Source organism: Perognathus longimembris, chromosome 17, assembly GCF_023159225.1.
Source record: "Perognathus longimembris pacificus isolate PPM17 chromosome 17, ASM2315922v1, whole genome shotgun sequence".
NCBI classification, from domain to species: Eukaryota; Metazoa; Chordata; class Mammalia; order Rodentia; family Heteromyidae; genus Perognathus; species Perognathus longimembris.
Genome location: NC_063177.1, coordinates 29,426,377 through 29,453,359, shown reverse-complemented (window position 1 = coordinate 29,453,359; position 26,983 = coordinate 29,426,377). Strand labels below are relative to the sequence as shown.

At 43.3% G+C, this 26,983-nt stretch overlaps 1 protein-coding gene and 1 non-coding gene across 2 annotated transcripts; both read left to right on the top strand.

Annotated features, from left to right (window-relative positions):
- The first annotated feature begins 1,747 nt into the window (after window positions 1-1,747).
- Dgke (diacylglycerol kinase epsilon) lies at window positions 1,748-26,548 on the top strand. The gene is made up of 12 exons (XM_048366040.1): window positions 1,748-1,821; window positions 2,097-2,584; window positions 10,931-11,090; window positions 12,620-12,739; window positions 15,760-15,903; window positions 16,731-16,888; window positions 17,206-17,257; window positions 18,781-18,894; window positions 20,154-20,225; window positions 24,519-24,646; window positions 24,995-25,106; window positions 25,433-26,548. Exons 2-12 carry the CDS (start codon window positions 2,118-2,120, stop codon window positions 25,610-25,612), a joined length of 1,707 nt encoding a protein of 568 aa, XP_048221997.1. The 5' UTR covers window positions 1,748-1,821; window positions 2,097-2,117; the 3' UTR covers window positions 25,613-26,548.
- LOC125366667 lies at window positions 6,613-6,718 on the top strand. Its single transcript, XR_007213952.1, has one exon. It is a non-coding gene; the product is annotated as a U6 spliceosomal RNA (small nuclear RNA).
- Window positions 26,549-26,983: the final 435 nt, after the last annotated feature.

Below are 26,983 nucleotides of genomic sequence, written 5' to 3'. Positions count from 1 at the left end.
TCTGCCACACAAACAAAAGTATTTTCATAGAAAGTAATAGAGGAAAAATAGGCCCCAACGTTCACAGGTTCCTTAAGATGAGAGATGGTGATTTTTTTTCTTCCCTCTTTTTGCTTCTGTGTATGTATGCAATAATCTACAATGGGAATAAGCGGGGAAATAATTTCTTTAGCATATTCTTTTGTTGCCTTTTCAGATCTAAATGATCAGGTTACATACACAGTAGGCTATCAGAGTAGAAAGGATGCTGTAGAGGTTTCCCCAAGACACCAAGGCCCAGAGAGATGAACTGGTGAGCCCATGAGAGAGCTCTGTCTGTGAGGACCAACAATCTAGTCCTGGCCTTCAGGTCTCATCTGACCCTGCTCCCACTTCACCCCACTACCCTCCCCACCCTCCTAATGCAGAATATGAAGACACCCACCCTCATACTCAAAGTGTGGTCTCAGAACTAGCCATATCAGCATCATCTGGGAGCTTTTGGAGACACAGAATGTTGGCTGACCCCTATAATCCCAGCTACTGAGGAGGCAGAGATAGGAGGGTTGGGGTTTGAAGCCAGCCTGGGCAGTGTTTGCTTCCATGGCTTAATTTAGACCGAAGCCCACTTGGTTGACCAAGTTAAAGCAGTGATCTCAGTCCCAACCACTAGCTGTGTGATAGGAAGCACAGGTCTTAACCATTCTGTGTCTCTTGTTTTAGGATGAGAATAAATGCAGCATCGTGCCCAGCAAGTGTGTAGGTGAAATCTTGGGGTGTACTTATTAACAGGGCAGGAAAATAATATTTCAATAGGTGTGACACTCGAGAGAGGTGGAATTTTCTGCATAGTGCCTGGCCCTTAAGTACCACTCAGCCAGAAGCTCTTGCCTGGCATGTGCTAAGGCCCTGGGAGTGAGACTCAGAACCAGAAAATAAATACGCAAATGAATAAACAAGAACAGCATGAGCAAGGATGACATTTATTAATTTTTTACTTAGACTCTCACATTCATAATATGTAACACCCTCAAAAACAACCCGTTTTCTCTGTCCCCATATTCAAAACCACGCCTACCCTGACTCCACCAGGGAGGGGAGGATCAGGTTGAAGGCCAAGCAGTTGCTGTAACTTATTCACATAGAACTACCTGCGATTACGAAATTACGCATCCTCTGTTACCCTGCCCCAGTTTCCCTAAACCACGCCCCCACGCCCACGGAATCCCGCCCCTTCTCTGGTCTCCGCCCCAGCCTTTCAGACCTCTGCTTCACGGACCCACGCCTCAGCCCTGGCTTCGCCCAGTCACAGGGCTGGCGCTAAGCCGTAGGCCCCGCCCCAGCCCTGGCCCGGCCCAGTCACCAAGCGCTAAACCTCAGGCCCCGCCCCAGCACTGAACTGGCCCAATCTCCGGCGCTAAGATGTAGGCCCAGCCCCACCACGGTCCCGCCCAGTGTGGGGGGGAAAACACACCACTACAGGCCCCACCCTGTGCATGGTATGTCCACCCGTGGGCGCGCTGCTTCAAGTCCTGCCCTTGATATGACCCTGCTCGTCTGTGGGATTCGCAGCTACAGGCCCCGCCCCACCCATGGCCCCGCGCATCCTTAGGTTGCGCTGCTATAGGCTCCGCCCAGCCGCGGGGTGAGTGGCCACAGGCCCCGCCCGGCCGCGGGGGGTGCACCGCCGCAGGCCCCGCCTCCGCCCGCGCCGGTCGGCCGGCGCCGTGCGTGCCCGCGGCGCTCGTGCGCTCCGCCAGTGCGTCCTCATCACCTCACGCAGACCCTGCGTTGGGCTGTGCGTCGCGCAGGCGGGACGGCGGCCTGAAACCTAGGCCGGAGGTATGTTCCCAGGGTGTACGGGGTGAAGCTGCCGGGCGGAGGCCTCGCGAGAGGGTCGCGGGCGGTGGGTGCGAATGCGAGACCCGCGCGCTGGCGGACCGTTACGGACGCGGTCCCCCGGCCTGCCCGTGGCGGAAGCCAGCCAATGTTTCTTGCGCTCTACCCCGGGCCCGCGCGAGGCGGTGGGGTCCGATTCCCGAACGCGTTCCGGAGACCCTCGGGGCGAGGAGAGCGGGGAGGGCGCGTCCCGATGGATCCGGCCTGCTCTCTCCTAGGTAGACCCGGGGCAGGCGAGGATGGACGGAGAGAGACGGTCCGCGCCGGGCCCGCCCGCCGGGAGCCTGCTGGCCGACGGACACCTGGTCCTGTGGACGCTGTGCTCGGTGCTGCTGCCGGTGTTCATCACGTTCTGGTGCAGCCTCCAGCGCTCGCGCCGGCAGCTGCACCGCCGGGACATCTTCCGCAGGAGCCAGCACGGGTGGCACGACACGGACCTATTCGGCCAGCCCACCTACTGCTGCGTCTGCGCGCAGCACATCCTGCAGGGCGCCTTCTGCGACTGCTGCGGGCTCCGCGTGGACGAGGCCTGCCTCAAGAAGGCCGACAAGCGCTTCCCCTGCAAGGAGATCATGCTCAAGAGCGACGGCGGCGGCCCCGACGCCGCCATGCCGCACCACTGGATCCGCGGCAACGTCCCCCTGTGCAGCTACTGTGTGCTTTGCAAGCAGCAGTGCGGCTGTCAGCCCAAGCTCTGCGATTACAGGTAAGGACGGCCGTGGTGGGTGCCCGTCCAGCCGCTGAGCGCTGTCACCATTGCGCGGTACGACCTGCGTGCCTCTTGGCACAGGGCCCAAGGCGCTCCCCTCGCATGCCTGCTGCTGTGCGTTACGTTCCTGGTTGTTGGCAGCTCTGCAAAAGTTGGCAGAGATGAAACCGGGAGCGGGTGGCTGACGCCTGCCGTCGTAGCTACTTAGGCTGAGATCTGAGGATTGTGGTTTGAAGCCAGCCTGGGCAGGAAAGTCCCTGAGACTCTTACCCCAACTAATAACCAAAAAGCCAGAAATGGATTCGTTACTCAAGGGGTGGAGCACTGGCCGTGAGCAAAAAAAATCTCAGGGATAGTGCCCAGTTCCTGAAGTTCAACCTTCAGGACGGCGCGCCCGCGCACGCGCACAAGTTGCAGAAATTATACATATCATCTCCTCACTCTAGCCAACCTAACTTTGTGGGTGACAACATGTGGTTCTTAACTTTCATGCACAGGTATCTTAGGGGCTACTTGGATTGTAGCCATCTTTTTCCTCAACTTACATAAGGAAAAACGAAGCACTTTATCTTTTAGCTATAGAACAGGTGTTATTGCCACATGTTTTTAAACGTCTTTTGCTAATCTTGGTGCTGTAGTGAAATACACCCAAAAAGAAAACTGAGAGGAATAGTTCCCTTGACATAATCTTTCAAAACTAAAGCATTTTAGAAAAGGGAGCTTCGTTAAACCAAAAATATTTATGGCTTCTTTATACACACCAAACAATATTTGTGATGTGAATTATTGCCTGAAATCGGTGAAGATATCCTTTGCTTGCTAGAGATTGGTAGAAGGCAACGGTGCTTTGCAAATCATTGATCTTAACTCATTTCACACTGAGAAAATTAAATGTAAAATAGGATTGGCTTCCAGGATTTTTTTTTATTTTTATTTTTTGCCAGTCCTGGGTTGAACTCAGGGCGTGAGCACTGTCCTTGTCTTCTTTTTGCTCAAGGCTAGCACTCTACCACTTGAGCCACAGCACCACTTCCAGCTTTGTGTATATACACACATACATATATATATATATATGTATACACACACACACACCACATATGTGGTGCTGAAGAATTGAACCCAGGGCTTCATGTATACAAGGCCAGTGCTTTACCACTAGGCCATATTCCCAGCCCCATGGCTTCCAGGATCTCTAAGAACACCCAGAATAGGATTAGAAACATTAATACCTTGCCTCCTCTGAGCCTTAAGTCTGGACGTCTTCGTTGTCATAGGTTCTTGTTTATGATGAGTAGGAAGACCCATAAACACATTTACGAACCAAAGTAGAAAACTGGCACTATTTGGGGCAGCTACATTTTGTTGTTCTTTGTTTTTTGAAGGGCATTGTGTGTGTGTGTGTGTGTGTGTGTGTGTGTGTGTGTGTGTGTGTGTGTGTATACACCAGTCCTGGAGCTAGAACATGGGCCAGGCTGCCATCTCTGAACTTTTTTTGCTCAAGGCTGGAAACTCTACCACTTGTTCCACTGCTTTACTTCAGCTTTTTTAGTAGTTAATAGTAGATAAAGAATCTCACAGACTTTCCTGCCTGGGCTGGCTTCAAACCTCAATCTTCATATCTCAGCCTCCTGAGTAGCTAGGACTAGAGGTGTGAGTCACCAGTGCCCAGCTAGCTGTTCATTTTTATTCATTATTTTAAAATTTTTGAGATTGGCCTTCTGAATGCCCTTGTCTTTTGTCTGATTGGTGAGTGCTGCTAACAGTAATACCTTGAATTTACTATTGTTATCTTTCCTTCTCTATGTGCAGAATGAGATAAAAATGGCTTCCATGGGCCAGGCGCTGGTGGCTCATGCCTCTAGTCCCAGCTATGCTGGAGGCTGAGATCTGAGGATCTCAGTTCAAAGCCAGCCCGCCAGGATAGTTTGTGAGACTCTTACCTCCAATACACTACTCAGAAAAAGTTGAAAGTAACACTCTGGCTCAAATAGTAGAGAGCTGGCCTTGACTAAAAGAAGCTTAGGGACAGTTCCCAAGCCCTGAATTCAAGCCCAAGGACTAGGAAAAGAAAAAATAAATGCTCCCTTGAAACTGATTATTCCTATGCCACCATGAGCCAAACCCTCCCACATCCAAAAAAAGGCTTCCTTGAATATTTTAACTGTGTTTCAGATATTCCTGCACAGATAATCCAAGTGCTTCTGATTCCAAGTGATTTAAAATTGCAATCTAGTCAAATCCCTGCGCTGCCTAAAACCCTTTCAGTGTTCCTCATCACTCATACCAGTGACCTAATGTGTAGGTTCCAAATGCTAACACAGCATACCAGGCTCTCCGCCTCTGTGCTCTTCTAGGCTTACTCGCCACTACCTGCATGCACCTGTACAGACACCAGCAACACCTGGTTGTAGTTTCCTTAAAATATCAGGCCTTTCCTTATATGCTTCTTTTTCACAAAGCTTTCCTCTCAGCATCCTCCTTGCTAGTGTCTGAGTACCCTTAAAAGCTGTTAGCTTCTAGGACCCTTTACCTGTTTTTTTTTTTTTGTTTTTTGTTTTTTTTTTGCCAGTCCTGGGCCTTGGACTCAGGGCCTGAGCACTGTCCCTGGCTTCTCTTTGCTCAAGGCTAGCACTCTGCCACTTGAGTCACAGCGCCACTTCTGGCCATTTTCTGTATATGTGATGCTGGGGAATCAAACCCAGGGCTTCAAGTATATGAGGCAAGCGCTCTTGCCACTAGGCTATATCCCCAGCCCTTCCTTTACCTGGTTTTACTCACCTTCCTTTCCCCCCCAAATTTTCCTTGATAATGATGTAATAATTTGTATCTCTGGGGTTTCAAAGTAAGGTCCCTGAATCCGTTAGAAATGCAAATTGAAATGCAAATAAAACTAAAATGTGCCCCCCAAAATGTGTTTTTTGTGTTTTTGTGGTTTTTTTGCCAGTCCTGGGCCTTGGACTCAGGGCCTGAGCACTGTCCCTGGCTTCTTTTTACTCAAGGCTAGCACTCTGCCACTTGAGCCACAGTGCCACTTGTGGCCGTTTTCTGTATATGTGGTGCTGGGGAATTGAACCCAGGGCTTCATGTATACTAGGCAAGCACTCTTGCCACTAGGCCATATCCCCAGCCCCCCAAAATGTGTTTTTCCTGAAATTCACATTTTTCTGGGTATCCTGTTTTTATCTAGTCCCACTCCATACCCACTGAATCAGAAACCTGGGCTGGAGATAAGAAGTCTTTGTCTTCACAGGTCCTGAAGATAATTCTGGCACTAGAAACCATGGCTATATTAAAACATGAGCCTGTCTTTTTAGCGCACTAGATTGAGCACAGTAGGTGTTTGTAATGATAGGTCAGGTCACATTGTCCTCATTAACGTGCTCTTACAGGTTACTGAGCAATCTGTTCCCAGCATGCTGCATCACTCACCCATGGTAAAAACAGTCTTCATGTAACGTAGGAAGGGTTTATTTTCAGGAGAACAGAGCACACTGTCCTGAAGTTGTATATATTCTACAATGTTCTGAACTGGTTTAGCCAATGATTTCATTATGATGCATTTTAATTTCATCAGAATTACAGTCTTCCTTAGCAATGAGATATTTTGGAAAGCACCACTGCTTAGAGCCTTTGAACACAAACCAGACTGTCTCCCTCTGGGTTTTGTCAGCGTTGGCATGGACTCCTTCTCTATACGTCATTCTTAGAGAAGTTGGTGAATCCTGGAGACTGGTCAGCAACTTGGCACTCCAAAGAGTCTGATGACAGGTCATGGCTGATTCTGAAACTCTTAAACTCTTATCAGAAAAAGCACCAAAGGGGCTGGGGATATGGCCTAGTGGCAAGAGTGCTTGCCTCCTACACATGAGGTCCTGGGTTTGATTCCCCAGCACCACATATATGGAAAACGGCCAAAAGGGGCGCTGTGGCTCAGGTGGCAGAGTGCTAGCCTTGAGCGGGAAGAAGCCAGGGACAGTGCTAAGGCCCAGGACTGGCCAAAAAAAAAAAAAAAAAAAGCGCCAAAGGTGCCGGCTTTGGCAGCACATATTCTAAAGTCGGAGCCATACAGAGAAGATTAGCATGGCCCCGCACAAGGATGACAGGCAAATTCGTGAAGCATTACATTAAAAAAAAAAAAAGGAAAAAATTGCCAAAGGTGTTGCACTTACTGGGCATCTATTTTGTGCCAAACACTGTGCTAGCATCTACCTCCATAGGCTTTTTTTCCTTTTTGTATGTTCCTGCCTCTACCCAACCACTACCGTGCAATTCTCCAGGTACTCTTTATCACCTCTGCCCTAGCCATCCCCTTTGTTCTTTGCACTTCTCTTTTAATCATCATAAGGAATTAGGCTAGATTTACATATTCATTCATTAAATAAACCTGTCTCCCTATATTATTCTATCTTAGTGAAGGGAGAGAATGTAGTGATCTGTGTTCTGTCATGCTTTTTCTTCATCCCATTCTACCTACCTACTCGCCCCTGTGATCAGTAAAACAAAACCTAGCCCCACCCTTAAAAGAATACGTTGGCCACTTTTGCCTCAGATTTGATCTTGAATTTTCTATTTCTATATTCAGTCATTAAATATAGTTTATTTTATATTTCTATATTCAATTAAATGACACATACCTGTAATTCTAGCACTTGGGAGGAGGAGGATATAGAGTTTGAGGCCAGCCTGGACTACCTAAGTGCATTCAAGGCTAACAGCCTGAACGGCAAAATAACTAAATACATGGCAAAAGCGGGGCGGGGGGGTGAACCTAGTGGTGTAGCTACCTACAAGTATACCTACACAAGGGGTATAGCTACCTCCCAAGTGCTTGCTTAGCATACACAAGGCCCTGGGTTTAATCACCAGCATTGCTGAGAGAGGCCACATGCTGTTGCTAAGAAAAAGTAATAATCATCATTGCCAGGAAATGTTCTTCCTTGCTACGTTTTCTTCTTTTTTTCTCTCTCTTTTTGTTAGTTGTGGGCTTAAACTCAGGGCCTGGGCTCTGTCTCTGAGCTCTTTGGCTCAAGACTAGCGCTCTACCACTTTGAGCCACAACTGTACTCCCAGTATTCTGGTGGTTAATTGGAGATAAGAGTCACAGACTTTCCTGCCCGGGTTGGCTTTGAACCACAATCCTCAGATCTGGACCTCCTGAATAGCTAGAATTACAAGTGTGAGTCATCAGCATCAGCCTGCAAAAGACTTTAATCTCCAGTCAATGAGCAAAAAGCCAGAAGTATAGCTCTGGCAAAAAAGCAAAGGGAAGTACCTAGGCCCTGAGTTCAAGCCGTAGTACCAACACACACACACACACACACACACACACACACACACACACACACACACACACACACACACTGTTATTAGAAAAGGGGCTATGAATGTGGCTGACGCCTGTAATCCAAGCTTCTTAGGACATGAGGATCATGAAGATCATGATTTTAGACCAGCCCAGGTAAAACTAAGTGACTATGTTAACTTCACTCCTTTCATCACAGTTACACAAGAGCCCACATCTTGTAGGTAGTATTGCAGTCAGAGGCCAGTCCTGGGCAAAAGTCAAGTCACCAAAATAAATAGCTTAAATAAATTGTACTATGTCTACATGACATAATACACATTATTTACAAATCATATGAAAATATTCATGATGGGCCTAAGCATGTGATTCAAGTGGTAAAGCACTTACTTATCTTGCGTACTCAAGACCCCAGTTCAATGGGGCTGGGAATATGGCCTAATGGTGAAGTGCTCACCTCATGTACATGAAGCCCTGGGTTTGATTCCTCAGTACCACATATATAGAAAAAGCTGGAAGTGGGACTGGGAATATGGCCTAGTGGCAAGAGTGCTTGACTTATATACATGAAGACCTGGGTTCGATTCCCCAGCACCACATATATAGAATACGGCCAGAAGTGGCGCTGTGGCTCAAGTGGCAGAGTGCTAGCCTTGAGCAAAAAGAAGCCAGGGACAGTGCTCAGGCCCTGAGTCCAAGGCCCAAGACTGGCAAAAAACAAAACAAGCAAAAAAAAAACCCAAAACAACAACAACAAAGAGACCCCAGTTCAAAAAAGGAAAAAATAATTCATGGTATGATGAAGAAAAGCAATATCCAATTCATGTCCCTAACCTGAAAGCCTCTATCTTTAGATGATTCTTTTATGCCTTTCTATGTTTCAGAGTTTTCAAGTATCACAAAGTGTTAATGAAAGTTTAATTTTAAAGCTTTACTCAAGAATTTCATGAACATATTCTGGGTTTTGTTTTTTGTTGTTGTTTTTGCCAGTCCTGGGCCTTGAACTCAGGATCTGAGCACTGTCCCTAGCTTTTTTTTTTTTTTGCTCAAGGCTAGCACTCTGTCACCTGAGCCACAGCGCCACTTCTGGCCGTATTCTATATATGTGGTGCTGGGGAATTGAACCTAGGGGCTTCATGTAAACGAGGCAAGCACTCTTGCCACTAGGCCATATTCCCAGCCCCCTGGGTTTTTTAATATATTGAAATGTAAGCAGTACAAGAGAATATAGGGTAAAAAGTTGAAAATTTTCCTTTTCATCAGTTCTTTCCTTGATGAGAAAACCATTGTAAATAATTCAGATTACATTCAATAAAGACTTTTTAGAGTGTGCTCCCCTTTCACACAGCCACCATGCCGCCTAGCCCTGAGTTAGGAAGCTGAAGCTAGGTCCTGCTACAAGGGCAGCACCTTCTGAGTGGGAATGCATGTGACTCCTCAGAATCAGTTTGTTTAGTGCTTGTCTCTGTGATGGTGGCGCCCTGTGTGTGGATGGGATCTAGTTACCAGTTAGGCAGAACTGTCTTTAGTCCACTCAGTTAACAAGCTCACGAAAAGATTTGACCCAGTCTTCCACAAATAAATATATTGGTGACAATTAGAGAAAAAGATTTGCACACTACTACCATAAAGTTAATAGTAGGCTCATAAATGGAGGTGTTATACTTTATTACAGTTTTTCAAGCTCAGTTTGAAAGCAAGTGTCAACAAATGTTATTGTCCCAAGTTATGCCATAATTTTCTCTTTAATAGGTTATTCATATTACTGTTTTAGCAGTCAACAGACCTTCTGAGTCAACTTGACATATTTGAGGATCCAAAGGAAAAACACACCTTTAAAGTAGAAGGCCAAGAGAGTTAGTTATCAAAGCAAAAACAGTGTTTTTCCTCTTTTAAAAAAAATGACGTATTTAATTATAACCATTCTTTTCTGGTAACCTGCTTTTGTCTGTCTGGTCAAATCTGCCTCATTGGTAAGTGGATTAAATACTTAGCAGATTAATAATAGAATCCTCAGACATTGCCAGCACTGTTCCCAACCACTACAAACACAGGCAAGTCTGAAAGCTGAGGCTCTGCTACCTGTATTTCAAAGAGGAAAAAAAGGCCTATTGTTTAAATATCAACTGCCAGAAAGAAATGGATTGCTTTCTTTACTCATATCTACAAGTTTATAGAAGTCTCAACTGGACCAAAGAACTTTTCAAGGCACAGGCCAGGGACCACTGAGGCAGCAAGGACTGTAGATCTCATGAACATACCTGAAGCAAAATACAGCTAACACAACCATTGTTCTAGGTCACTTGTATTTGCGTGGAGTATGTCTATAGATGTCTGCCATGTTGCAGTTAAAACTAGGAATTGTTGGAATATTTCTAATTTTTAAAGTAACAAATGTATTTTCTGAAAAATAAGCAATGACATGGTACGTTTGTACACATTGCCTTGGGTTAGCAGCTAAATTTTCCTTCTGCTTCTGTAATAGCACATGTCATGTTTCCTCCAGGAAACACCTCATTCTGGGGGAATGAGGGTAAAACAGTGGCTTAGTATTATTATTTAAATGATTTTAGCCAGGCACTGGTGGCCCACGCCTGTAATCCTGGATAGTCAAGAGGCTGAAGATCTGAGGATCAAGGTTGGAAGCCAGCCTAGGCAGGAAAGTCTTATCTCCAATTAACCACTAGAAAATGGAAAGAGGAACTGTGGCTCAAAATGGTAGAGCACTAACCTTGAGCCAGTGAACTGAAACAACATGCAGTCCCTGAGTTCAAGCCCCATGACTGACAACAAAAAAGAAAAAAGGATTTCAGACTCACAGAAAGAATCTTGACTCCACATTTTAAGAACCACTGTTAGATTAAGTTGCCAAATACATACAAACCTTTATAGGTCTGATTTCATTATGCAGGTACGTATCTAGTTTGCCAGATTTTATGCCTAGTAATGATGGAATTACTGTTTTAATGTTTGTGACAAAAAATTGGTTTGTTAGATGGTAATGGTTTAAAATTGATGCCTTGTCTTCCTTCTTCCCTCAGGTGCATCTGGTGTCAGAAAACTGTACACGATGAATGCATGAAGAACAGCTTAAAGAATGAAAAGTGTGATTTCGGAGAATTTAAAAACCTTATCATTCCACCAAGTTACTTAACTTCCATTCACCAGATGCGTAAAGACAAAAAAACGGATTATGAAATGGTAATTTGTTTATTCTATAATTGGTTTCTCAAAAGGTGTTTAGGTCAGTATGTAAGATAGTTAATTCTGTGCATGCAAGAAGAATCAGTTCCTAGAATAAAATAAATTTAAATACTTTAAGTAGAGATGTAGATGCCATTATGGTAAGCCATCAAGCCCTAACCAGGGCCAGTTGTGATAGCACACACCTGTAATACCAGCATGGGAACCAAGGCAGTAGGATCTCCAGATTGAGGTCAGCCCCGGACTACATGAGAGACTTCATTTACAAAAAGAAGAAACTTTTGTAACACTATGGTACATCCAGAAAAGTAAAATCAAAGGAAATCAGAGAAAAACTAATATCTATTCTAGCTAGAATAGTGAAAGAATTTGAATGTATTGCCCAGGGACAAACTCATATATAATACAGGTTCAGTAACTAATCTAAAAATACAAAATAAAACGTTTCTGAGCCCTGACACAAAAAGTATAAAATCCCATGCCCGACCTCATGTGACAACTTGTGATCAAAACAAAAGCCTACTAAAAATAACTGTATAAAATTACCTTTGTGCTATAAGGAGGTATATAGAAAGCAATGAATTTGGTGTTTGGGCTTCAGTACTGTCCATATGATATTTCATGTATATGCAAATATTTCAAAATTTTTAGAAAGCAACCTTCTGGTTCTAAGGGGTTGTTTTTTTTTTTTGTTTTTTTTTGGCCAGTCCTGGGGCTTGGACTCAGGGCCTGAGCACTGTCCCTGGCTTCTTCTTGCTCAAGGCTAGCACTCTGCCACTTGAGCCACAGCGCCACTTCTGGCCATTTTCTGTATATGTGGTGCTGGGGAATCGAGCCTAGGGCCTCATGTATATGAGGCAAGCACTCTTGCCACTAGGCCATATCTCCAGCCCCTCTAAGGGTTATTTATTCACCCTGTACAATGCATCCAGTGCTGGAGAGCAGTCATCTGAGTGATTTTAGTGTTTTAGAAATACAAGTAGGGGGCTGGGGATATGGCCTAGTGGCAAGAGTGCCTGCCTCATATACATGAGGCCCTGGGTTCGATTCCCCAGCACCACATATACAGAAAATGGCCAGAAGTGGCGCTGTGGCTCAAGTGGCAGAGTGCTAGCTAGCCTTGAGCAAAAAGAAGCCAGGGACAGTGCTCACACACTGAGTTCATGGCCTAGGACTGGCCAAAAAAAAAAAAAAAGAAATACAAGTAGAACAATTAATACAAATTATTGAGAGACAAATGTTCAATGCAGTTGAAGTCAGAACTTTGTACTTAATTTTTCAGTAGGACAGGCTACCTTACTGAGTTTTATTTTAATCCAAGTGTCCAAGCATATTGCTGGGTGACTTATCTAGAATAATATTCTAAGATGTTTTCTTCCAGTCTTAGGATTATTTGGTTTTTGTATTACTGTATTGATACTACTCATATAGTTGCTTTTGTTTCAATAAATTACATTGTTATCAAGGAATGAATAGTGTTTCCATCCCTGAAATGTTAACCCTTTCATACATGTCAATTTTTTTAGCTGGCCTCTAAGTTTGGAAAGCAGTGGACCCCGTTAATAATCCTGGCCAACTCTCGCAGTGGAACTAATATGGGAGAAGGATTATTAGGAGAATTTAGAATCCTGTTAAATCCAGTCCAGGTAACTACATAAAAAAAATCTTCTTTATAAATCTTTGCATTCTTAGGTTTTAATTTTCCCTAAAATGCAGTGGGAGTGAGTATTGGTGCTTTAAAATACTGTTCACAGCCAGGCGTTGGTGGATCACACCTGTAATCCTAACTACGCAGGATATTGACACCTGAGGATTGAGGTTTGAAGACAGCCTAAGAAGGAAAGTTCATGAAACTCTTATCTCCAGTTAATCACCAAAAAAGCTGAAGTGGAGCTGTGGCTCAAGTGGTAGAGCACTAGCCTTGAGCTCAGGGATAGTGTTCTGGCGCACACACACACACACACACACACACACACATTTAGTGATCACCTTGTTATAACAAGAATAGCAACTCTAAAAGAATCAAGTGATTCAAATATATGGACAAACAGAAATCTTATCACTTAATAGCATTCCCAGTTTCAGGAATATTATATATCCACAGGAAATGAAAACATATGTCCCTCAAAGACTTGGATGCAAATGTTTATAGCAACATTATTCTTAATAACTAAAAAGTGAATGCTGCTCATCTGTCCATCACCTGGTGAATAGATAAATCACATGTACCCATAAAGTGAAAATGTGGTCAGTGATATATAAACCCATAAGTTTATTACAGTAAATAAACTTTTGAAACATATTAAGTGAAAAAAGCCTAGGCGCAAAGGAGCAGAAACTGTATAATTCCATTTAAGTGATCTGTCCAGAAAACAAAATTCATTCGGGACAGAGTGGACTGTTGACTGCCTGAGTCTGAGTCTAGAAATGTGTTGTGTCGGCAGAGGGACCTTGAGGCATTACAGTGGGAGCTGCACAGTACAACAAACCTACAAAAACTTGATCTGTTCACCTTTGGGGGAATTCTGTGATATAAAAGTTATACCATGATTTTTTTTTTTTTTTTTTTGCCAGTCCTGGGCCTTGGACTCAGGGCCTGAGCACTGTCCCTAGCTTTTTTTTGCTCAAGGCTAGCACTTGAGCCACAACGCCACTTCTGGGTGTTTTCTATATATGTGGTGCTTAGGAATCGAACCCAGGGCTTCATGTATACGAGGCAAGCACTCTTGCCACTAGGCCATATTCCCAGCCCCATGATTTTTAAAATAAGAACACTAAAGCCATTTATTGCAACAATCAGAAATATAGGGCTGGGGATATAGCCTAGCGGCAAGAGTGCCTGCCTCAGATACACGAGGCCCTAGGTTCGATTCCCCAGCACCACATATACAGAAAATGGCCAGAAGCGGCGCTGTGGCTCAAGTGGCAGAGTGCTAGCCTTGAGCGGGAAGAAGCCAGGGACAGTGCTCAGGCCCTGAGTCCAAGGCCCAGGACTGGCCAAAAAAAAAAAAAAAAGAAATATAATTGGTTTTTTCCTTCCAATTTGTAGATTTTTACATTTTGAATGTTGAGGGGATAGCCCAATGGTAAATGCCTACCTAGCATGCATGTGACCCTGAGTTCAGTCTTCAGCAGATTTTAGTAAGCAGTTGTGCTAGAGGGAGCCAATGAGTGGTCCACTCCAGTTGAAAGGGAGGAGAATTTAAAAGTGGAAAAAATAGTAAGACTAATGTGCACTTTACTTACGCAGGATTAGAGGAGCTTAATTTTGTTTTGGGAAAATCAGGTATCTCCTGGATTGGACATAGTATTAGATGTTTTTTGTATTTCTATATTTTCCATAAAGTGTGCAAAATGAGATTGACATTAAATTGATGGCAAGGAAAAAAAATTGTATTTGTTATTGTTGTTATTGTTGTTGTGGGTCTGGGCACTGTCCCAGAGCATTTTTTCACAAGGCTAGCACTCTACCACTTTGAGTCACAACTCTAGTTCCAGTTTTCTAGTGGTTAACTGGAGATAAGAGTCTCACAGACTTTCTTGCCTGGGCTGGATTCGAACCTCAGTCCTCAGCTCTCAGCCTCCTGAGTAGCTAGGATTACAGGTGTGAGCCACCAATGCCCAGCTGCATTCTGTTCTTTTAGTGGTCAGTATTTACCCTGTTGTAATATAGTCCTCATAATTACCTATCTACTGACTTAAATAGTTGAAGAGATATATCATAATTTCTTTTTATAGTGTTCTGCTACCAGAGGTTGAGACTATCGCTAAAGGATCTTACACAGGACATTTTAGCCTCTTGAAATATGTTCCTAGGGTCATTTACAGCTTTATTTTTATTTATTTATTTATTTATTTTTTGGCCAGTCCTGGGGCTTGGACTCAGGGCCTGAGCACTGTCCCTGGCTTCTCTTTGCTCAAGGCTAGCACTCTGCCACTTGAGCCACAGCGCCACTTCTGGCCATTTTCTGTATATGTGGTGCTGGGGAATTGAACCCAGGGCCTCATGTATACGAGGCAAGCACTCTTGCCACTAGGCCATATCCCCAGCCCTCATTTACAGCTTTAAAGATATCAAAAGTCATTTTATTTTTTTTCTAAATTATTTTCAGATATTTGTAGTGACTTGCACTAGTGAGAGAAAAATTGAGAAGAAAAAAAAAACTACCATAAATATTAAACTGTAGGTAAAAGTGAACCTAGGCTAGGTGTAGTGTTGCGGGCCTGTAATCCCAGCGTGAGGGAAGCTGAAACAGAAGGATCAAAAGTTAAAGACCAGCCTCAGTTACATTGATCCTGGCTTAAAAACAAATTAGTGAACTTGGCCATTTTTTTGTTTCATGTGTAGGAAAGAGGTACTGTAATATAATAATAGACTATAGTTTTAATTTGTATTGTAGTATTTAATTTTCTGCAGGGCCACAAGCAAGCAATATAACTTTTCTATGCCTTATCATCCTGGTCAGTAGAATGATGCCAACTTCTTTGTATGTGAGTTACAGGAATGAGCCACAGTGAATAGATCTGGCACTGTGCCTAGCTTATTTTTAAAAGGAGATACACAGAAATAATGTCCTTACTTAACCACATCTCTAACCTAGAAATTGTACTCAGATGGAAAATGGTTTTGGATACAAATATTTTTTTCTTCTGTCTTCATTTTTAGGTTTTTGATGTAACAAAAACTCCCCCTATCAAAGCCCTGCAACTCTGTACTCTTCTTCCCTATTACTCAGCTAGAGTGCTTGTGTGTGGAGGAGATGGTACTGTGGGCTGGGTCCTGGATGCAGTTGATGAAATGAAGATTAAGGTATCTCGTCTCTTCAGTACTACACTGCCATAATGGGGCTGAGGATGTGACTGCACTGTAAAGTAGTTGCCTAGTATGTACAAAGCCCTATGTTCAATCCTCAGCACCACAGGAAAAGAAAAAAAAAAAAACCTACAAAAGCACTTCTAAGGGCTGGGGATATGGCCTAGTGGCAAGAGTGCCTGCCTCATATACATGAGGCCCTGGGTTCGATTCCCCAGCACCACATATACAGAAAATGGCCAGAAGTGGCGCTGTGGCTCAAGTGGCAGAGTGCTAGCCTTGAGCAAAAAGAAGCCAGGGACAGTGCTCAGGCCCTGAGTCCAAGCCCCAGGACTGGCAAAAAAAAAAAAAAAAAAAAAGCACTTCTAAGTTAGATATATGGTATTTTTTATTATGCAAGTGACTATTAGACATCATCTCCAGAATAGATAAGAATGAGGTGCTGTGAGCCAGGTGTGGGTAGCACATGCCTATAATCCTAGCTGCTCAGAAGGCTGAGATCTGAGTATCACCGTTCAAAGACAACCTGGACAGGAAAGTCCCTGAGACTCTTCAACAAACTACTCAGAAAAAGTCAGAAGCGGTGCTGTGGCTCAACTGGTAGAGCACTAGCCTTGAATGAAAAAGCAGCTTAGGGACAATGCAATGCCCATGTCTAAGTTCAAGCCCCTGCACCAGCAAGGGGAAAAAAAAAAAAAAAAAAAGAGACACTGTAATTAAGCAGTTAGCACAGTCTATGGTTGGCACAAGTGTGTTTCTTTGGTCTTGAAATTTTACAAATTTTTTTCTAAAAAGGAAAATTTAAACTATCTCCCATGTTTTAGGGACAAGAGAAATACATTCCACAGGTTGCCGTCCTGCCTCTGGGAACAGGCAATGATCTGTCCAATACGCTGGGCTGGGGTACCGGTTATGCAGGAGAAATCCCTGTTGCACAGGTCCTAAGAAATGTAATGGAAGCCGATGGAATCAAACTAGATCGGTAAGTTACACTTTGGAAAAACACATATATATTTCCTGAACTTGGAGGATATTTGGTTTACAAATTAAGACTTGTATAACTATAAAAACTAAATGCAATTTAAATGTAAAAGATTATTAATAGTACTTGTACACAGATTCTGACATCCTGTTCTAAGTCACAAATTACGCTCACTACTTCCACAGAGTTTGCACACTTACTTGGATGTGGTTACTTTCTCAAGTAACTACTATTTTAGTAGAAAACCTTCATCAGACACCCAGAAAACAGTTTTTATTGCAAAAATGACTATTTTTTTAACACTTCTGTTTTTTTAGATGGAAAGTTCAGGTAACAAATAAAGGATACTACAACTTAAGAAAACCCAAGGTATGTGTTCATTGCTTCAGTTGTGAGTAGTTTTTGTGAACACACATTGATGCTCACTACACAAGGCACAGCAGCACCTGGGGAGCACTCAGAGACCCAGGGTCTTGAGCCAGCTGATTATGGAGCAGAAAAGATACTCGTGTGCTCACCTCATTAACTGGACTGCATTTGGCGTTTTCTTTGTTGTTGTTCCTGTGCTTTTGTTGTTGTTTTTCAGTGCTGGGGATCAAACCCTGAGCCTCTTGTGTTGTGTTAGGCAAGCACTCTGCCACTGAGCCACTTCCCCAGCCTCCTAGCTGGCCTGTAAAACATGATGTGGGGATACAAGTACACTTGTATCTGTCTTGGTGTGCAGATCAGGCTGGGAAGATTGCAGAGGAAGCAGTCCTTAGCACAATTTAGATTAGCAGAGAAAGGTTGGCCAAGGACTTTCCAGGCAGAAGGATAAAGACAAGAAGGTGAAACATGGTTATTAGCAAATAACAAATATAATACAGCGACCTGTGTTTTTGTTTTTGTTTGGTACTGGGAATCATACCCAGAGCCTCACCCATGCAGGTAGGCAAGCACTCTATCACTAAGTTACACCCTCACCCCAAATATGTGTTTTAAAAAAGATCTCTAAAGATAGTGTGAAAATACCCTAGAAGCCTATACAGGGCGAAACTGTGGGAAATTTTAGGATTAGACAACTCAAAGACGTTTTAAAGTCAGAATTGATCAAGATTTGGGAGCTGATTGATACCAAAAACAAGAGAGAAAATATATAAAATGGAGCTACAGAGCAAGCAGAGATAAGAGCAGGCTGTTTTGAATTTAAATTTTAAAACTAAAAAAAAATCTAAAATACATAAACAGGCCAGGACATGGCTCAAGTGGTGGCTCACATGCCTCACATGTCTGAGACCCTAGGTCCAATCCCTAGTACTGCATATATACTCACATATTGCTACTAGATCCTAATTTTCATGGTTGACTTATGGAAACATTAACCAAGATAAGAAAACTAGAATGTCTCATCTCAGGCTAGGTAGGTTTGGGGAATAACACAAACAGCTCTAAGTGCTGAACAAGAAGCTGGAAATTTGGGCTCTTCCATCAAGAGCAAGAACAGAGCAAGTTATGTAGGTTGAGCAATCTAGGCAGGTTGGGTAGGATAGACTAAGGAAATACCAATAGCCTGTTGAGACTGACCAAAGCTTAGAACCAGAGAACTACAAAGAAGACAGAAAGCAAAAGCATTGAGAACACAGGAGTGAAAAGCCTGTACACAAAAATCAGAGCTACTCTAGATGGTAAGCTCTGAGAGGTGGCATGTTGACAGAATTGGAAAACAGGAGCTTGGAACTGAAGCTTTATTTCTGGTAAGTTAACCAGACAGTATAAACATAGATGCAAGGGAAAACTAAATTGAGAAAGTATTCACTAGTCAAAAACCATAGGGACTGAGAATTGTGTAATCAAGTTTGACACCAGCTTATATAGGAGCATCATCTGTTGCTTATCCTCGCCCTCTCCCACAGGAATTCACAATGAACAACTATTTTTCTATTGGACCTGATGCTCTCATGGCTCTCAATTTTCATGCTCACCGTGAGAAGGCACCGTCTCTGTTTTCCAGCAGAATTCTTAATAAGGTGTGTTGGATAAAATAACATTTCCTGCTTATCACCGAAGGTATAGTAAAAATCAGCCGTTCAATTATACTTGGCACTCTTAGATTCAGATTCAACCAATTTATGGAAATATCTTCCTGTTCTCTTTTGTGTAACACTAGACTCTCAAGTTAGATCCTTAAATATATTTTATTAACTGTAATAAAATTTGTAGAATTCAAAGTTGGGATTTTTTTTTTTTGTTTTTTTTTTGCCAGTCCTGGGCCTTGGACTCAGGGCCTGAGCACTGTCCCTGGCTTCTTCCCGCTCAAGGCTAGCACTCTGCCACTTGAGCCACAGCGCCACTTCTGGCCGTTTTCTGTATATGTGGTGCTGGGGAATCGAACCTAGGGCCTCGTGTATCCGAGGCAGGCACTCTTGCCACTAGGCCATATCCCCAGCCCCAAAGTTGGGATGTTTTAAAGCATATTTTGCTTGGATAGAAACTAAATGGAATATATGGTAACTTATTGTAAATGGCAACTAAAATTGGAAAGAAATTTAAGAAGAATAAGTTTCTGGTTTAGTCATTAATGAAAGTGCATTCCACTAGCATGGAGGAACTGCACAAGGCAGATAAGAAAGAACAGGGCAGCTGGCTCCTAGCAAGGTCAGCACCCTGGTCTCCAGACTGATTGATTCCTTTGATGCTGATTGAGCAACAACATGTGAAATTCAGTTTCTGGTTTGCATTCCTGGTTCTCTTTTGTAAAGTTCAGAATTTAAACTATTTGTGTTAATACAGCAGTATTACCATTTATCAACTGGAAATTAACTTTTAGCATTTTATTACTTCTGTCAGTATTCCTGTACTCAAAAGTTACTTGCATCTGAAGCACTAGGAAAAAGTATAATTTTCTAGTTACAAAATAATATTTTTGATAGAATGCAGATTTTTTGATAAATCAGGCAACACCACCATTGAAACACAAACCACCCACATTATACCTCCCCTCTCAAAAAAAAAAAAATCTAGTTTAACTGAAGAGTGATAGTCACCTTCTAAAGAGAGGGATGATTAACATTTTGTCTGTTGTAACAGAGTTTATACAACAATGAACAGTGTAACAGGATGTAGTGTTAAACTGGAAAGAGTGCCCCGGGACTCACACAGGAAGAAGCCTTGGGCCACTTCTGTCCACCAGTGTCCAACAGGCAAGCAGGGAGCCATGCTCACTTCTACTTATAGTTTACAGTGTTCGTGAGATTATTTTAACAGGATATTTTTATCTGTGTTTCAGGCTGTTTATTTATTCTATGGAACCAAAGATTGTTTAGTGCAAGAATGTAAAGATTTGAATAAAAAAGTTGAGGTAAGCTACTAACCCCTTTTCTAAAGCATTAAGTAATTTCTGTATGATTAAGACTTAGTTTTCCAAATGCTGAGTTTTCTGTTATCATAGTTTACTAATTATATGGAGAATTTATTTTCCCCTCTGAATTCTTACCACAACCCTGTAAGGAAAAGGTTATTATAGTCTCACTATGCAGAAAAGAAAAACGGTTTGAAATTAAGTAATTTGCCTGACTTCATACAGAGTCCACAAGTAGCTAGATCAGGATTTGGACTCCAGAATTGGCTTAATTTGCATGCTGAATGATAACAAATTTCAAGTTGTCTAATACAGTGCCTGACTCATAAATGCTCAAGATGCATTTAAATTCAGAGTCTAATTCAAATTATTTTTTGTTTGTTTGTTTGTTTGTTTCTGGCCAGCCCTGGGGCTTGGGCTCTGGGCCTGAGCACTGTCCCTGGCTTCTTTTTGCTCAAGGCCAGCACTCTGCCACTTGAGCCACAGTGCCACTTCTGGCCATTTTCTGTATATGTGGTGCTGGGGAATCGAACCCAGGGCCTCATGTATATGAGGCAGGCACTCTTGCCACTAGGCCATATCCCCAGCCCCTAATTCAAATTATTTTATGTGACATCTCTATGTCCTTAAAGAATAAACAATATACTAAACAGTATATTAAATTTTATATAAGCAATATTAGTGATTGCTTATTGCTATTGTATTCTTTGCATTGTGATATGGCAAAATCTTGAATATATTTCTTGCTTACTGCAACAAAGACCCTAGCTGAATATAACGTCTGAAGTCTATAATCCTGGCTACTTGGGAGGAAGAGATAGGGGGGTTGCAGCTCAGCTGGGGAACAGGGAGTAGGGAGAGCAGGAATTTTTAGACTCTATTTCAGTCAGTGACACAGTGACATGTGCCTGTTACCCAAGGAACAAAGAGAAGCACAAATAGGAGCAAAGCTCACATCAATCCAGCCCCAGAGCCAGACCTGTCTTGAAAATAAGCAACACATTTTTAGTAGGGGAGTACAACAGGGGAGCACAGGAATGGAGGGAGGAAGAGTGAACAATTGTAGTCATGATATTCAATATATACTATGTAAAAAAATGAACTATGCACCATTTGTAGACAGGGATGGGAGGGTAACTTGCGGGAAAGCAAGGGGAGGGGTGACATTGTTCAAGCAGAACTGTTTTCAACACCTGACTTGTGGAATTGTAACCCCTCTGTACAATTCCTTAATAATAATAGAATTTTTTAAAGAAAATAAAGCAACACAAAAAGACACTAGCAGAATGGTTCAAGTGACAGAACTGCCTAGCAAGCAGTAGGCCATGAGTTTTAAACCTCAGAAGAGCTGGGCACCTGTGGCTCAGGCCTGTAATCCCAGCTACTCAGGAGGCTGAAATTTGAGGATTATGGTTAGAAACCAGCCCAAGCAGGAAAGTTCATGAGATTCTCTGTTATTTTCAGTTAACCATCAAAAAGCTGGAAGTAGAGCTGTGGCTCAAGTGGTAAAGTACTAGCCTTGAGCACAAAAGTTTAGGACAATGTCTTCCCCCGCCCCCCACCCCGAGTTCAAGCTTCAGGATTGTCAAAACAAAAACAAAGCCCTCCAAAAAGTCTCCAATTGTAATACTAACAAAAAGATTTTAGAGAAAGCCCAAACTAATCAACTTATACTTTAGTAGAGGAAATCTGGCTGCTCTCCAGTAGGCCCCAAAAGCCTTTGGGAGTCCTCACCCAGAGAAGGAATAAGAACATCCTCATAAAACCGTTTTGTAGTGCTGGGGATGATCACAGGTCCTTAGCATGCTGCACAAGCTCGCTGCCGTGAGCTTCCTCCACAGCCCTTAGTGGTTTCCAGACATGATTTCCCTATGTAGCCCAAGCTAATATGGAACTCAGGCTCCTCCTGCCTCTGCCTTGAAAAGTAGGATTATAGGCATGCACACAAAGCCATTCCTGGCTTTGTGAAAGTTTTTTGCTATTTTATCATATTTTCTTTTTTGGAGGAACTTTGATACTATCAATAGAATGAAACATAACAAGCCCTTTATTTTATTGTCTGATATTTAATTTATTAAAAAGTTGTTTGTGGAGCTGTCTACAAAATATCAGGCACTTTCCTAGATATTAAAGATAGGATGGGGATATGGCCTAGTGGCAAGAGTGCTTGCCTCGTATACATGAGGCTCTGGTTCAATTCCCCAGCACCACATATACAGAAAACAGCCAGAAGTGGTGCTGTGGCTCAAGTGGCAGAGTGCTAGCCTTAAGCAAAAAGAAGCCAGGGACAGTGCTCAGGCCCTGAGTCCAAGCCCCAGGACAGGCAAAAAAAAAAAAAAAAAAAAAAAGCAAAATAAAGATAGGTGACACACATCTGTAATCCCAGCACTTAAGAGGAGGCAGGAAGATTGTGAGTTTAAGGTCAGTCTTAACTACTTAGTAAGACTTGTCTCATAAAACAAATACATAAAATAAAAATACAAAATGTCCTGTCTCTTAGGTTTATAACTAAGAAGAAGCAAAATACTTAAAGCACAATGCAACGCAGAATAAGAAGTGATCTGATGAGGAAAGCATGTGGTTCAGTATATGGTACATGTCTGTAGTCCCAGCTGAAGCTTAAGGCAGGAGAATTGGGAGTTTGAAGCAGTTGAACAACTTAGTGAGATCCCATCTCATACTAAACTTTTAGCTGGGGAAGAAAGGTGGTTTAGCCCAGTGATAGAGCATGTACTTACATGCTTGAGGCTCTGGGTTTAGTCTCTAGTAACACACACACACACAAAATACAGACTATCTGGGAAGTATGACAGTAATGTGGAAATATTTCTAGAGTGAGAAACTAAGCAAGGGCCAAGTGAAGAAGGGAGGAACACTTGGTATTCTAGGCTAAGAACGGCTAGTGTGAGCAGCCCCAAGGCATGGGACAGCAGGAAGTGCAGGAGGACACTCGGGCTGAAGCCTAGCTTGCTAGGAGGATGGTGGCAGGAGCTAAGGCTGGAGAGAGGAGCAGAAAGAGGGACAGAGGCCAAGTGGAAGCAGGTGATACCCACCTGTTAAGGAACTTGGAAACTTGTCATGACCATTGCAGGGTTGTTTATTCTTTTTTGCCTGTGATGCTGGGGTTTGAACTCAGGGCTTTACACTTGCTAGTGAGGTGCTCTCTTGAGCCACACCTCCAGCCCTAAAGGGCTGAATAAAGGAATACCAGGTTCCACTGTGTCATTCACCTGCCATATAAAGGCGCCTAAAAAGAGTAAGGCTAGGGGCAACAGGCTCGGCATGGTTAGGGAAGAGATGATGGCTCTTTATCAAGCTAAGTTTAGGAAAGAAACATAAAAGAAGCATCACCTGTTTTTAGGTGGATCAAGGTAATGCCCAGTTGGGGAGCTTTTAAGGAGCTAAGAGGGGCTGTACTGCTGTTTCCTAATAGCAGGCTGGGGAAAAGCATCTGGGCAGTCTTGCCCGTGAGAGAGTTGGATGGCACCATCAATGGCAGTGTTCTATAAGCAGTTGTGTGGGTAGATTTAGCCCAGTTCACTTTCCTACCCCAGGGGGATGGATACAGAGATGGCAGTTAACAGTTTTCAGAATCTGAAGCATGAGAGGGAGAGAGCAGGGGCCTGGTACCCACACAAGGCAGGACTGGAGCTTCCAGTAGTGACTGAGGAGGAGCAGTGTGAAGTCCCACAAGCAAAGAAGAGCAGGAGGAGCAGCAAGGTCAGGTGCCACTGAAATGTGGTATACATAGGGCCTGAAAAAATGATGGGATTTGGCCACTCAAGGTTAGTAAGGCAGGAGGATCTTGGGTCAAGGCCAACCTGAACTACATAGCAGTGTGTTATACCAAAAATAAAAGGGGGCAGACTCATACCTATAATCCCAGCTACTTAGGAGGCTGAGATCTGAGGATCGCAGTTCAAAGCCAGCCCAGACAGGAAACTCCATGAAGCTCTTATCTCCGATTAACCACCAGAAAGCTGGAAGTGGTGCTGTGGCTCAAAGTGTAGAATGCTAGCCTTGAGCAAAAAAGCCTAGGGATAGGATAGCACACAGGCCCTGAATTCAAGCCCCACAACTGGAGGAAAATTAGCGAGAAGGACATCATTGATGTCTTGATAAAAAATAATTCCACCATAGAAGAGGAAAGGCTAGATTACCTTAAGCAAGATGGGAAGTAGCCCTCTACTCATGCATCATGTAAACACACGTGTGTAAGTGGGTGTGAATTGCTGCAGATATGTGTAGAAATAGTATGCTCTATACTAAATAGCTACTTCTATTTCCTTAAAGCTAGAACTGGACGGTGAGCAAGTCGAGCTGCCTAATTTGGAAGGTATTATTGTTCTGAATATTGGCTACTGGGGCGGTGGCTGCAGACTCTGGGAAGGGATGGGAGATGAGACTTACCCTCTAGCCAGGTATGTATAGATGCACCCTCAATTGTCGCTCTATTCTGTTTGAGGCCGTTTTCCGTGTAGCCCAGACTGGAACTCAGCCCTGGGAGTCCTCACTCAAGACCCTCCTGCCATAGCCTCCCAAGCACTGGGATTACAGGAGTGTGCCATTTGTCTCGCTGCATTAAAGTGCATTAAAGCACTGTATTGTTCTTTATATGACTTTCACAGTTTTTCTTTAGATTTTTGCTTCTATATATCTCATTAACATCAGTATTTTATTAAGTTTATGTTAAAAAAGTAACTGCTGTTCCATGGTTGACTTCCATTTTGTCCCACCATATAATTCATGTTTTCCTCTTCCACTATTAGGCATGACGATGGGTTGCTGGAAGTCGTTGGTGTGTATGGGTCTTTCCACTGTGCTCAGATTCAGGTGAAGCTGGCAAATCCTTTTCGAATAGGACAGGCGCATACAGTGAGGGTAGGTGAAATAATTTCTTAATGGACCAGTGTTCCCAGTTCACTTCCAAGCCATGGATACATAGAAGATGCCTATGCTGATTGCTTTTGCTGGGACTTTAATGGGGAAGGAAAAAACGAGAAGCATGGCCCACAATCTAGTTAAAGAAATAAACTGTTGGCTGAGAAAGAGTCACTGAAGAATCAATAAATAAAAATACAATCAGATTAACTTAATAAAGATGAAATGCAGAAAGGTTAGAGACCGTGTGAATAATACTAGTCAGGTAGACCTTTCTGTACTTTGTTGGAACTGACTTTTTCTACTTATTTGTTTCCTGATTTCAGCTGATTTTGAAGTGCTCAATGATGCCAATGCAAGTAGATGGGGAGCCCTGGGCCCAAGGACCTTGCACTGTCACCATAACTCATAAGACACATGCTTTGATGCTCTATTTCTCTGGAGAGCAAACAGACGATGACATCTCCAGTGCTTCAGACCAAGAGGACATAAAGGAAGCTGAGTAGCAGTGCCGTTAGCACAGCATCTGCACAAACACACAGATGCATTCACATCCACAAACAGAGATTCTCCAGCTGCTATTCTGTCCTAATTTTCCTCAAAGTACCATGGGCACACATTTATGTAAATAGCATTCCCAAACAGCCAGACTTCCAGTTACCACAACAGCAGCTGTTCTTTTGTTTAACAAGATACTTTGATCATATATTACTAACTTTGAAGACAGTTACATGGAGACAAAATGCTTTTGAGAATGGGGCTCACCCTGGAGTTGATTTGCACTGTTTCATTCCTTTCTGTTGAGTCACACATTTGATGGAAGGATGTGAGTGGAAAGATCACCTCTCTCTTGACTTTGAATGGTAACACCTTACCATTTTAAGAATTAACTTGGAAATGATGCATATCAAACCAGCAAGGTTAAGATGGAGCATCCTCCTGTCCCATGCTTCTTCAGATTTCCCACAGCCCAACTGAACAGATCCAGGAACTCCCTGAAGGAGCAGTGTCAAAGTATGACAATTCTGAAGACTACTAAAGTCATTTTTAGACTATAGATGTTTTGTTAACCCCCTAAATAACCATGTTGAACTGATATTCAGGGTTTTTTTCTCCCCCTTTTTTGGTAGTACTAGGGATTGAACACTGGTCCTCGTGGAGAAGGAATTCTAGGCATATGCTCCACCACTGAGCTACTGCTGCCCCCCAGCCCTGCATCTTTTTTTGTATCCAAAGACAACTATCCTGAGTTCAAGCTCTAGTACCACAAAAACAGGAAGGAAGGAGGGAGGGAGGGGAAGGAAGGAAGGAAGGAAGGACGGAAGGAAGGAAGGAAGGAAGGAAGGAAGGAAGGAAGGAAGGAAGGAAGGAAGGGAAGGAAGGGAAGGAAGGGAAGGAAGGGAAGGGACCAGGTAGGATAATTGGTCTAAAATAAGATTTAGGGGGCTGGGGATATAGCCTAGTGGCAAGAGTGCCTGCCTCGGATACACGAGGCCCTAGGTTTGATTCCCCAGCACCACATATACAGAAAACGGCCAGAAGCGGCGCTGTGGCTCAAGTGGCAGAGTGCTAGCCTTGAGCGGGAAGAAGCCAGGGACAGTGCTCAGGCCCTGAGTCCAAACCCCAGGACTGGCCAAAAAAAAAAAAAAAAAAAAAAAAAACAATAAAATAAGATTTAGAGCACTTTTTTATGTACCACTGGAGATCAAACTCAGCATGCTGAGGAAAGCACTGTCTACCACTGAGCACCCCAGCCAAAGATTTAGAGCACTTCAGGTGAAACAGTTCTCCAATTTCTCTTTTGATTAAAAGGCTGTGCCAACAAGGAAACATATACGCTTAAAGGAAACTTGCCACTTAGATTAATTGCTCAGAAA

Bases quoted from the DNA above. Each gene is read 5' to 3' on its own strand.
- Dgke (XM_048366040.1), top strand. From the start codon at position 2,118: ATGGACGGAGAGAGACGGTCCGCGCCGGGCCCGCCCGCCGGGAGCCTG. The intron at 2,585-10,930 runs GTAAGGACGGCC...TTCTTCCCTCAG, and splicing joins CCCAAGCTCTGCGATTACAG to GTGCATCTGGTGTCAGAAAA. The intron at 16,889-17,205 runs GTAAGTTACACT...CTGTTTTTTTAG, and splicing joins GATGGAATCAAACTAGATCG to ATGGAAAGTTCAGGTAACAA.